The 11,926-nt window shown below is 55.6% G+C and overlaps 1 protein-coding gene across 12 annotated transcripts in view; it reads left to right on the top strand.

Moving 5' to 3' along the window:
- Window positions 1-11,294, top strand: part of DAB2IP (DAB2 interacting protein) — a 180,792-nt gene extending 169,498 nt beyond the window's left edge. For 8 of the 12 annotated variants that reach the window (XM_080667701.1, XM_080667699.1, XM_080667700.1 and 5 more), the window contains 4 exons: window positions 568-720; window positions 2,673-2,866; window positions 7,460-7,547; window positions 8,291-11,288. In XM_080667701.1, coding sequence (XP_080523827.1) covers window positions 568-720; window positions 2,673-2,866; window positions 7,460-7,547; window positions 8,291-8,458 — 603 coding nt within the window. In that variant the 3' untranslated portion in view covers window positions 8,459-11,288. Of the gene's footprint in view, window positions 1-567; window positions 721-2,672; window positions 2,867-7,459; window positions 7,548-8,290 lie in introns of all 12 variants that reach the window. The other 4 variants (XM_080667705.1, XM_080667704.1, XM_080667702.1 and 1 more) reach the window with 3 other exon arrangements.
- Window positions 11,295-11,926: the final 632 nt, after the last annotated feature.

Here is an 11,926-nt window from a genome sequence, read left to right as displayed (position 1 = left end):
ACCCAGCTGCCATCCCATGCTGAATGATGCCATGTTCGGCCCCAGCCCACCACATACACCTCTCCTCTCCCCTGGCCCTGCTGGCCTCTGCCTCAGTCCTGTGAACCAGGGACACTGCAGCCTCAGGGTCCCTCTGCCAGTTTCCCCCGAGACAGCTGGGGTCAGGGAGAGAGGGAGGGGTCAGTCCATCTTCAGTTCTAAGCCTGTTGATGCCCTGCCTAGGGTAGGACTTGACCTGTGACCGGCTCGGAGCTGGCCTCCAGAGCCCAGCTGCCAGGGCACACGTGTGCTCCCAGGGGCTGCATGCAGTACATGGAACTGTCGTGCTTTGGGTAGAGCACCTGGTCTTCCCGGGCCAGCCCCCCATTCTCACCTGGGCGCTTGACTGTGGGAGCTGGAGCTTCCTCGGTCAGGCACTGCTGCCTCCGTAGATGCCCGGTGAGCTGAAGGTCCCCTCCCTCCTCCCGTGCCTCTGAGCCACATGTTCTCGTGGCTCACTGGGTGCTACTCCCATCTCCTTCCCTCCCCCTGCTGCCCTCCAGCCCTCACAGCTGTGTTTCATTGTAGGGCCCTTCACCTGTGAGCCCCAATGCCCTGGACCGCACAGCTGCTTGGCTCTTGACCATGAACGCACAGTTGTTAGAAGACGAGGGACTGGGCCCAGATCCCCCCCACAGGGATAGGCTAAGGAGTAAGGAGGAGCTCAGCCAAGCAGAAAAGGTAACGCTGGACCCTGTCAGTTCGGGACAGGGAGGGGCTGCATCCCTTGGCAGCTGGCAGGATTCTCTCCCCTCGAGACCTGAGTGAGGGGGCACTGCTTGCTCCTGCAAATGGCCAGTCCCCTCTCAACCCCTGGTTTCATGTGAGGACAGCAGTCAGTGGGATCTGGAAGAAGAGCAGCAGGAGGGATGTAGGTTAGACCTGAGGTTTCCCACACGGGCTGTACGTGAGACTCAGCTGGGACTTGGGGGTTGAGGGTGCCAAAGAGGCGCATGGAGACCCTGAGGGAGCCTCATGCATGTGGCGGTGGAGGGATGAGTCCCCGAGACAGCTGGGAGAGTGCCCCAGCCAGGTCCCCTCCACTCTGGGCTGTGCCTGCCCAAGGCCTGGCTCTTTTCCCAGTCCCCTTCTCCTCCAGGGGAAAAAGTGGTTCTAAAATACCCACGTTCCACCCACCACACACATCTGGCACTTGGTGGGCAGTGGGGTGCCTCCCATTCTCCCAGTGGTGTGATGGCTGCCCTGGATCCATGGCTGGTTCTTGTCTCCTGGAGGCCAGAGCCCAGGTCTACCCGTCAAGGCCCCAGGCAGCAGTCACTCCCCCTCTCACTCTCGGCCCCAGGGAAGCCTGTGGCAGCCTCAGGCAGGGCCGTGAAGGTCAGGCGGCAGCTCCCTCTCCGTGGCCTAGGGCGAGGTCCATGTCCATGCTGCATGCCGCCCCCTCCCTCTCCCCGTGGCCCACCGCATCCACCTGCTTTCTCCATAATTATGTGAAGGGGACATGGGCACAGTGCTCCCAAGAGCCACAGTTTGGCTGGGGAGCAAGGAGGGCCAGCCTCACCCCAGGCTCCCTGCATGGACCTGGGGCCGGGCTCTGTGCCTGTCTGAGGCTCAGATTTCCATTTGTGAATTGCAAGGATGGCCTGAACGCTCCTCGGGCCAGGCTGGCGTGCCCTCCTTCCTCGTTGTCCCTTGGCTGAACGAGCTGCTGCTTCTCTCACCCTCTTTGCTGCTAACCTTCACAGGCAAATCCAGGAGGCCTTTGTTCCCTGAGCTCCCTGGAGACCTGGTCCTGCCTCTGGCAGGCCCTCCCCTCACTCCTCTGGCCAGCTGAGCAGGGGTGGGCAGAAGATCTGGGGTGGAGCCAGGCTCCCCTGTGGGTCCAGCTTTGCTTCAGGGATTACCTTTGAGGTGGATCTCTGGCTTTGCTGCCCTCTGACCTCGGGACAGTCCTTTGCTGTTGAGAGAGTTGGGCTCCTATTGCCAGGACTCAAGGAGAGGCTCTTCCTGCCTCCCCCAGCCTGTGTTCTCACGGCACCTTGGCCCCAGCCCCTGACTCTGGCGTCAGCCTGCCTTGCCCTCTGTCCAGCCCGCACAGCCTCCTGGCTTGGTGCTTCTCTTGCTGCCTTACCCACCCTTGACTCCCCCAAAGGCTGAGCGTGCTGCACTGAGTCAGAGCCAGAAAGCCAGGCCACCCTGCCCTTGACCTCTCCTTCCCCCCACCCCCTCACTTTCTTCCACCACCACCTGGCTTTAGGGTCAGATAGAGGCTGGGAGGCTGGATCTTACCCGACCGGTCAGTCACTCGACTTTCCATGTGACTTGGTCACTTGCCTTCGGAGCCTCAGTTTCCCCTCCTATAGAGCCCCCATCTCACAGGGAACTGTCAAATCTTAACCTTTGTTTGTTATAAAAAGCTAAAGATCTTAATTAAATTTACTTCTGAGTCTTCATCCCCTTCACAGCTGTAAGGTCAGACGAGGGGGATGGGAGCTTGGCGTGGAGAGAGCCCCAGATGGGGGCATCTCCTCACTGTGGGACGTGAGCTGGGGTGGGGACAGTCCCTGGGGTGTTCGACCTGGGTTCCCTCCCACCCTGGCTGCCTGCTTGGGCTCACACGGCTGTGCTCTCTGTCCTGGGTGCTGTGCTGTGGCACGCTGCCCTCCTGGCAGGACCTGGCAGTGCTGCAGGACAAGTTACGAATCTCCACCAAAAAGCTGGAGGAGTATGAGACCCTGTTCAAGTGCCAGGAGGAGACAACGCAGAAGCTGGTGCTGGAGTACCAGGCGCGGCTGGAGGAGGGCGAGGAGCGCCTGCGGCGGCAGCAGGAGGACAAAGACATCCAGATGAAGGGCATCATCAGCAGGTGAGGGGTCCTGTTCCTGCTCTGGGTCCAGTCCTGGCCCCACACTGCCCTCCAGGAGGCCCCGGGGGCGGGGGGCTGACCAGCTGCAGGATGAGTGGTGTGGAGACAGGAAGGAAAGAAGTGTCCCAGGCGGTGGGGACAGTGTGGCACAGGCCTGGAAGTAGAAGATAGCGTGGAGTGTGGGAGCCCCACAGGGTACAGTGTGTGCTGATGGTAGAATGCAAACCAGGCCTGGCGGAAGTGAGGTCAGCGGAGGCCAGCTCTGGGAGGACCTGTGGGCCCCGTACGGAGTCCCACTTTCTTGGTGAGCACTCTCAGGGGAGTGCAGAAGCCAGATTGGAGGTGCCAAGAAAGACAATGAGGACCCAATTCAGGGCAGGAAAAATAGGAATGAATGTCAATTACTTTCTGTGGCTGAAGGTGGGAGGTGAGAGGGAGGAAGGAGACAGAATAATCCCAGACTTCTACCAAGAGCATCTGGGTGTGTCGTGCTAATTACTGAGATGGGGAACTTTGGAAGAGAAGCAGTTCAGGTGGGGAGGGAGAGGGATGGTGATGGTGCCAATGTTGGATGTGTTGAGTTTTAAGGTGCCTATGGGTCATACAGGAAGATGGCCCGGGGAGGGGGAGGGGGCATTGATTTTAATTCTGACTCATCTTTATTGATGGTTTATATCAGATTCTGTGTTGATCCCCCCTCCTCTCTCCCTCCCCCCCCCCCCTTGCTTTTGAGTAGGGTGGCACACCTTTGTGTCTTGTGGGCAGGGAGTGCAAAGGTGCAAAGTGTAGCATCCAGGCCAACCCACAGAGTCCCAGTCCTGGAGTTGACTTTCTTATGACAGTAACACCAGGTACAAGAGCCTGTCGTCTGGACAGATTTCACAGGAGAGCAGTAGCCAGGATGTTCCCCAGCACACCCTGCTTCATGCTAAATTTATTCACTACAGAAACCCTCCCCAAATTCCTCCTATTTAGACGGCCTGTTTTTCTGCTCCTAATTCTTGTTTCATTTACCTCTGGGTTTGTTCGTTGGAAAATGGTTAGTGTGAGCAGAGGGCCTATAACCAGGGTCACTAGAAACCCACTGTCCAGCTGACGGCCAGCTCTGCTCTTGGCTCTCTTCACATGTGTGGTCACAAAAATGGAATCACCTTCAACCTAACCACCTCCTCGTTGTGTCTGTTCTGAGAGGTGCATGCTTTCCTGAATTCAGTGGCTTATTTCACACATTTCTACTAACCAATCCTGGCATATTTCCTCACTAATGTAATGTCAATTAGGTTGATAGTATCGTTCAAGTCTTCTGTATCCTTACTAGCTTTTCCGCTTGTTCTGTCAATTACTGGGAAAAGGATATTGAAGTTTCTAATCATAATTATGGCTTTGTCTATTTCTCCTTTTATTTCTGTTGGTTTTTGCTTTACGTACACTGAAACACTATTCTTAGATGTATACACATTAGGATTGTTAAGTACTTTGATGAACTAACCTCTGTATTATAAAGTCATCCTCCTTAGCTCTCATAATATTCCTTGCTCTGAAATCTTCTTTGATATCAATAAAGCTGCCAGAACTTTATTTTAATTAGTATTAGCCTGGTGTATCCTTTTCAATCCTTATACTTTTAACCCATCTTTTTGTTTCTATATAGAGAGAATTACTCTTACAGACACCCTATTGTTGGTTCTTTTTATTTGATAAGTTTCTGCCTTTTAATTGAAGTGTTTAGACCACTTACATTTAATGTAATTGTCAATATAATTATGTTTAAACCTATTATCTTGCTACTTGTTTTCTGTTTGGACTATCTGTTTTATTTCCTTTTTCTGGCCCTCTTTTGTATTATTTTTATGATTCCATTTTATCTCCTCCATTGGTTTATTAGCTAATCTCTTTGTTGTTGCTTTAGGACAGGAGTTAGAAATTTTCTGGAAAGGGGCAGGTGATAAATATCTTCAGCTTTGCAGGCCATATGGTGTCAGTTGCAACTATTCGACTCTGCCGTTACAGCAGAACTGTGGGTGTGGTGTGGCTGTTGACAGAAACAGGCAGTGGGCCTGCTTTAACCTTCAGGATATACCAGGCTGATACTGCTGTAACAATGGGCACTCTGTGGTTATCTTTGTCCCTCTGTATTTAGCATATCTTTGCCTCTGGCTGTAAGATTTATTTACTCATCACTGATTGCTGTGGTTTTCTTCACGTTTCTTGCGTTTGTTGAGCTCTTGGATCTGTGGGTACATAGTCATGACTTGTCAGTTTGCTTTCTGGGACTCCCATTGCACATATGTTGGGCTACTTTATATTGCCCCACATCCCACTGATTCTCTGTTGTTTCCGTTCTTCTTTTATCTTAGATCATTTCTATTGCTCTGTCTTCAAGTTCTCTAATCATTTCTTCTTCAGTGTCTAATCTGCTAAGTAATTCTATCAGTATTTTTTTTTTTATCAGCTATTATACTTTTGCCTCTAGACTTTGGTTTAACTCCCATCTACTTCTCGTTATGCTCATGCTTTTCTATATTTTCTTGAACATGTGCAATATGTTTATAACAGTTGTTTTAATGTCCTTGCCTACTAATTCTGTCATCTGACATTTCTGATCTGTTTTTACTGATTAGTTTTCTTCCTTCCTGGTTATGGGTTATGTTTTTCTACTTCTCTGTATTTTTGGTTGGATGCCAGACATTGTGAATTTTATTTACGTGCTGGATGTTTTGTGTTCCTTTAAATATTTTGGGCTTTGTTCTGGACACAATGAGGTTATCTGGAATCACCTTGGATTCTGCTGAGGCTTACATTTACACTTCATTGGGCGGGTCCTAGACAGCCTTCAATCAAGGCCCAATCTGGCAGTTTCTTTCTGGGGATCCTACGGGAGGCCTCCTGGGTTAGCACGTCTTTCCACTGTGCTTGGAAGGAATGTGCACGATTCCTGGAGTGGTTTTGTGAACTTTCCAGTGGTTCTTGTCTCAACTTGGCTGTTTTCTCACAGGCATGCAGACCATCCTCAGCCAAAGACCTAAGGGGACCCCTCAGGAGACAGGTGGCCCTCTCTCTGCATCTTCCTCCTGTCCTCAATGTCCTGTGAATCCCAGTGCCCCATCTCCTGCCCTCCCTGGGTCTCCTCCATTCTGAGGTCGCTCCTCCCTCCTCTTGTTTGGCTTGGACACTCCAGGCGCTGAACAGGGCTCACACTTCATGTTCCTTTCTTGGAGGGGGCACTGGACTGTGCTGCCAGTTTTTAGTATCTAGAAAACTTTGTTTTATAGGTATTTTATCTGGTTTTATAGTTTTTATTTATTTATTTACTTTTGTGGCAGGAGGGTAAATCTAGTCCCTGTTATTCCACCACAGCTGGAAACAGAAGTCTCCCCCCAGTATAATTTCCCTTCTAATGATGCCATCTACTGCCTTTCTTCCCCCTTCCCCCTACCCCCCTTCTGGTAGGCTTTGTTCCATGACTGCCTTCCTGTGACAGGAACCCCCCCGTTGACGTGGCCCCACACTTCTTTCTCCTGACTAGTGCTCCCGAACACTGACTTCCCATGACAACCCTGTGTGGTGCCTGCCCAGCACTGTTGGCCTCCCTGTGCACCTACTGTGCTGGGAGCTAGTGCTCGCCCAGGGGAGGGGGACTGCTGCTGGGCTGGGGAGGAAGCGTGGGAGTAGATGAGCTCATCTGAGGAGTGTTTGTAGAGCGAGAAGAACGGAGAGGAAGCGGAGCCCTGACATCCTAGGGGCAGACAGGACATGGCATCTGCCAGCAGTGGCCTGGGAGCTGGCAGGGAGACCAGAGAGTGTGGGCTTCAGAAGCCAGAGGAAGGGAGTTGGAAGGTAGGAGTGACGGAGAGTGATTGACAGTTGTGGGAGAGACCAGCAGGGTGAAGCCGGAGGGGTCTCAGGAAAGGAGCAGCTGGTGACAGACCCACACCTGCCTTAACTCTGAACCTCTGCAGATGGCATTCCTCCCGTCTTCTCTGCTTGTTTCCCACCCGCAGACCTTGCTGTCCTTCAGATGTCCAGTTCAGTGTGTGCCCCCCTCCCCACCCTTCAGGACAGTTAGCTGGTTAGCTCCTTCCCGCTCTGTCCCATGGCCCCCGAGCTTCCCGTGCAGGGCGTAGCTACTGTCTTTCTGTCTGCCTTACTGCTGCCTTACGTGTGCCTTGAGGTGAAGGACTACACTTCATTCATCTCGCTACCACGAGTCCCAGCACAGCTCCATGAATGCAGCGGGAGGAGAGAGCTCTAGACCCTCCAGGGTCTCCGTCTTCCCCCAAACCATGTTCCCACAGCTTTATACCACCTGCCAGGCTCTGGAGGATGGGGAGGACCGAGCACCCACTCACACCCTCCTGGAAGAACATCAGGAAAGGGGCAGCCCCAGGGGCTTCTGGGGAATTGGAAACAGAATTGGGGGCAAAGTGTAAGGAAGGAGTAGATCCAGCCCATGTTGTGGCTAGGGGCCAGCTGGAGGGCCTCTGTCCCAGGCAAATGTCTCCTCGGCAGGTGTGGTGACCTGCGCCCACAAGGCCCACACCCACCTCATCATCTGCTCCCTCAAGTGCTGACTGTCCTTGCCTCTGGTCACAGGTTGATGTCAGTGGAGGAGGAGCTGAAGAAGGACCACGCAGAGATGCAAGCAGCTGTAGACTCCAAACAGAAGATCATCGATGCCCAGGTGGGGGGCTCTGGCCCTTAGGTCGGCCACAGGTGGTAAAGGACCTAGGATAAGGGAGGTGACTTTGGCTTCTCCATATCCTTAGTCAGACCCCTCTGCAAAAGCTGCAGAGGGATAGAACAGGATCCCTGCCCTGAGAAGTCAGACTTGAGGGTCTCAGTGGACCACAAGCTCACTAGGACAGGTTGTGAAAGGGGTAGGGCAACTCCTCCCCTACTGGGGCAACGTGGTAGGTATTGCCTTTCACCAGGGGTGCTAACCAGAGAGTGGGTCTATTGGAGGTGAATGGGGAAGTCTGGGGGTGGCACAGGGAGTGGGAGGGGCTCTGTTCAGAGCTGAGGCTTTCCAACTGCACTGAGAGGAGAGACAAGGTAGAGGCTCTGGCCTCCTTCCCCCAGGCCTGTTCCCTTTTCCTCTCAAGAGCCCAGACATAGGGCCAGTCTGTAAACTGCACGCAGGACCGGGAGCTGTGACCTCTGCATGTCACGCATGGGCACAGGGCACCTGCCCTCCAGGCCTCAGGTGACTGATGGATGACACTAGAGCTGCTCTATTGGGGATGAGAGGCAGGCGATGTGGCAGGCAGACTCCAGGAGGTCGTGGCCCATGATGGCAAGGCCACCCTGCCCCACTCGCCCACTGCTCCACGGGCCTCTCCTCCTGGCCACATTGCTACAGGCCCACACAGCCCCAGGGAGATCCTTCCCCTCCGTGACCCCCTCTCACGCCCTCTTTGTCCACAGGAGAAGCGCATCGCCTCCCTGGACGCCGCCAACGCCCGCCTCATGAGCGCCCTGACACAGCTGAAAGAGAGGTACAGCATGCAGGCCCGTAACGGCATCTCCCCCACCAACCCCACCAAATTGCAGATTACCGAGAACGGCGAGTTCAGAAACAGCAGCAATTGTTAACCTGCCCGAGGAGAGGGAGGACTGTGGTGGCCCAGGGCCGGGCCTCGGCCTGGGGAGGAGCTCCCCACAGTTGCAGCCCCTGCGCGGGGGGCAAGAGGCCGAGGCTCGTCTCCCGTGCCCTCCGCCCACGGTCCAGGAGGCGGCCACAGAGGGAGCCGAGAGAGACCGACGCAGCGGGAGCCCCCCTCTCTTCTGCCCAAGAAGCGTGTTGGGTTCAGGCCGAAGAGACTGCACGCGGGGAGTGGGACAGCCTGGCGGGAGCGGGGGCGGCCAAAATATGTCTCTGTTGGTTATTGAATTTGGTGTGTGTCACCTTTCCTTCTTGACCTGGCCAAGTGCATGTACCCCCGCGCTCCCCAGGGAGGGAGCTGCCCGGAGAGGTGGGGGAGTAAAGAGCTGGGCCCAGGCCCCTCCCTGTGGGCTCTGCCCTTCAGTTTCAGGAGCAGACAGGTCGGTGGGCAGGCGGGGGCGGGGGTGGGGTGGGGAGGATGGAGCTGCCTGAGGTCCGTGTCCCCTGCCCGGCTCTGAGCACCTGCCACTGCATGCAGCCTGTCGGGGCCCAGCTGTGAGGAACCGAGGATTCACCCAGACCTGCCCCCACATTCCCGCCTTCTCCTTCCTCCCTCCCTCCTTATTCTGCCGAAAAGACCCAGTGAGGCGCAGTCTCTGTCCTCTGGACCCTCGCACCTGTGGGCCTTGGCCCCGCATCAGAGCCGCCCTCACTTGCCACCGGGCCAATGTCTGGGCTCCTAAAGCCAAAGACCTGGGCAGAGTTGGCCCAGTGGCACTGCTTGCCCTCCTGTGGCCCTGCAGGGAGTGGCCGCTGGTGCCCATCCCGAGAGAAGGGCTGATCTTTCCTCGTTGAGGGTTAAAAAATTCTAATGCCCACAACCCTGAGCAGGCGGATAACTGTGATTTCTTTTCCTTTCACAGTATGCATTAGAAACAAAAGCCCGCTTGCTCGCTTGCTGGAACACAGGGGCCTTTTAAATTGAGCGTGCGCACTGCATGGGAAATAGCGGCCCTGGAGGATGTTAGACTTGCTCCCTCTCCAAGACAGCAGCGGCCTGCACCCGGCCCCATGTGTGCGGCCGCCTCCTCCTCACCCTTCCCGGGGGGCCCCCAGCCAAGGACCAGGCGCTGCAGACAGGGAAGGGGCACACCCACAGCTGGGGCTGGTTTTCCTCAGCTCTAGGCTGTTCTGTAGCTGTTCAGCCTGCCGCCCCACTTGCGGGACATAGGTGGGCAGGAGCTTGGGTCTCTGGGCCCCTCCCTGTTCCCAGCCCCAGCCCTGGATACAAAAGTCGGGCCTTTGCCCCGCAGCAGAGACGGGCTGAGCCAGGGCCAGCCCTCAGCCTCAGGAAGCGAGGAGACCCTTGGAAAGAGTGCTGAGCCCTTCCTGCCCCAGGGCCTGGAGACGTGGCGCCTGGGCTGGGGTTGCCATAGAGCCCACCAAGAGGGCGAGAGGGGAGGGGTGGCCCAGACCACACTGAACCCCGTCCTGGGCCTGGACCATGCTCAGGGAATGGGCTCTAAGACAAAACCTGCAGTACAGTCAGGCCAGAGACATGCTGGTGGGCGAGGGCAGCCCCCCCAGGGTCACAGACCTCAGGAAGGCAGGCCGTGGGGCCTGAGGCCCTGCTCCCACTCCTGGTCTCACAGGCAGGGCCTGGCCCCAGTGATGTCCTGGTTCAGTTTTGTCCCCCCACAGCCCAGTGAGCCCCCCCCGCCCCAACCTGACTCTCCTCCCACCGAATGCCTCGTAGAACGACCTTGGACTGAGCGCCTCTTAGCAATACAGGGGAGGTTCCCAGGGCCCGACAGCAGGCGCAGGAGGCCAGCGCGGTGGCCGGTGCTGGCGGCCCTTGGCTGGGCTGTGAGCTCTCAGGCCAAAACCTTATTTACCTAGTGCAAAAACTGTAAACGTGTACAGACTCCACAGATTTTTATCTGAATTGCAAGTCTGACCATTTTTGTAAATGTTCTTGGTGTTTGACTGTAATGTAACTATTTCATCTAATGGTTGTACATAGTCCTCTAGTCCTGGTGCTGCCGAGGGCTGCCCGGGACCGCTGCTCTCCGATGGTATTTTATATTTTAATCTAGAGAACAGTATTGGGCAGGAGGAAGAAGTTTGGGATTTGGGTGCTGGGGTTTTCCCCCTGCCCCTGGCATTAATTTGTTTGCTTTGCAGTGTGCTGTCTGGGTGGGGGTGATGGGCACATGCGCCCTGGCTGGGCCAGCAAAGGGGGCTCTCGCCTGGGCCACACAGAACCCGCGTCGTGGTGCTGGACAGCCTGCAGACAGAGGGCCCCCAGGGAAGGGGTGAGGGGAGGACCACGGTCCCAGCCCAGACCCTACGGGAGACCCTCTCCCCTCCTTTGCCAACACAGAGAGGCCTGACTTTTTTTGCTGAACTTTTATGTTTAGGGTGAAGGAAACTGCCAAACTTCCTATAAGTGAAGACTTTTTCCAACTGCCCAATAAAGGGGGTGGGGAACCGAGGCCAGAGCTCTCCCCTCCCCCATAGAGCATCTGCTGGGATGCACCTCTTCCTCCCACCCGTCTGTCTGCGGAAGGCAGACTGTCCAGGGAAACAGCCCCCCTCTTTTCTACACTCGGCCCCCAAGCCACCCGGCCCACACCTCCCTGCCCCCCTTTTGTAAGTATGTGAAAAGGACAAAACTGCAAACGTGGAGTCTGGCCGGAGCCTCTCCCGCTGTGACTTTTAACTGTAATAATGTACAGAGGAAGCTGTTGGTGTTCTAAGACTGTGTGGCTGTGCAATTTCTGTACATTTGCAATTAGAAATATTAAAGATTTATTTAGCTATTTTAAGCCTGGCTCGCCTCTCCATTCAGCTGTCTCGGGAGATTTTCTGGGGGTGACCCTCGAGTCATGGGCTGATGTTGTCCTTTGCTAAGGGGTTCTGCACCAGCACTTGGTTCACCTGGTGGCACTGCACGCAGGGAAGACCCCTCAAGCCAATGGCAGTGGTGGTCTTGGCGCACTGAGTGAGCCAGCATTGTCCCCTCTTCCGGGCATGGAGCAGGTGGGCTGTAAGCCCCTCCCTCCCACTCCCCACCTCCCACCTCCCCCCGCCCCATGGCTCAGCCAGCTTGGAAGTGAGGTCTTTGCTGGTCCCAGGGTCTCCTGGGAGAAGGGCCCACACTTTCCCTGAAGCAGACACCAGCTCCTGCCCAGCTCTGCTTCAGATGCTATCCCACCTGCTGAAGTCTGCCTCCAGGAGGGGACAGGCCCATCAAGGGGAAGAGGTTGGCCCAGGGTCAAGCAAGTCATGGCAAAGTTGGACGGAACCCAACCTTCCAATATCTGGAAGGTTCCAACTCAAGGCTCTCCCAAGCCTCCCCACCTGCAAGACCAAACCCAAGGCCTCCACTGAATAAACTGGCCCCCAAACCCCTTCAGCTGCACCTGTGCTCAGAGACCTGGCAGCCCTGGGTCCCA

Source organism: Plecotus auritus (assembly GCF_963455305.1).
Source record: "Plecotus auritus genome assembly, chromosome: 5".
Taxonomy (NCBI): Eukaryota; Metazoa; Chordata; class Mammalia; order Chiroptera; family Vespertilionidae; genus Plecotus; species Plecotus auritus.
The sequence above is the reverse complement of the archived record's forward strand: the minus strand, read 5'-3'. Positions and strand labels throughout refer to the sequence as shown.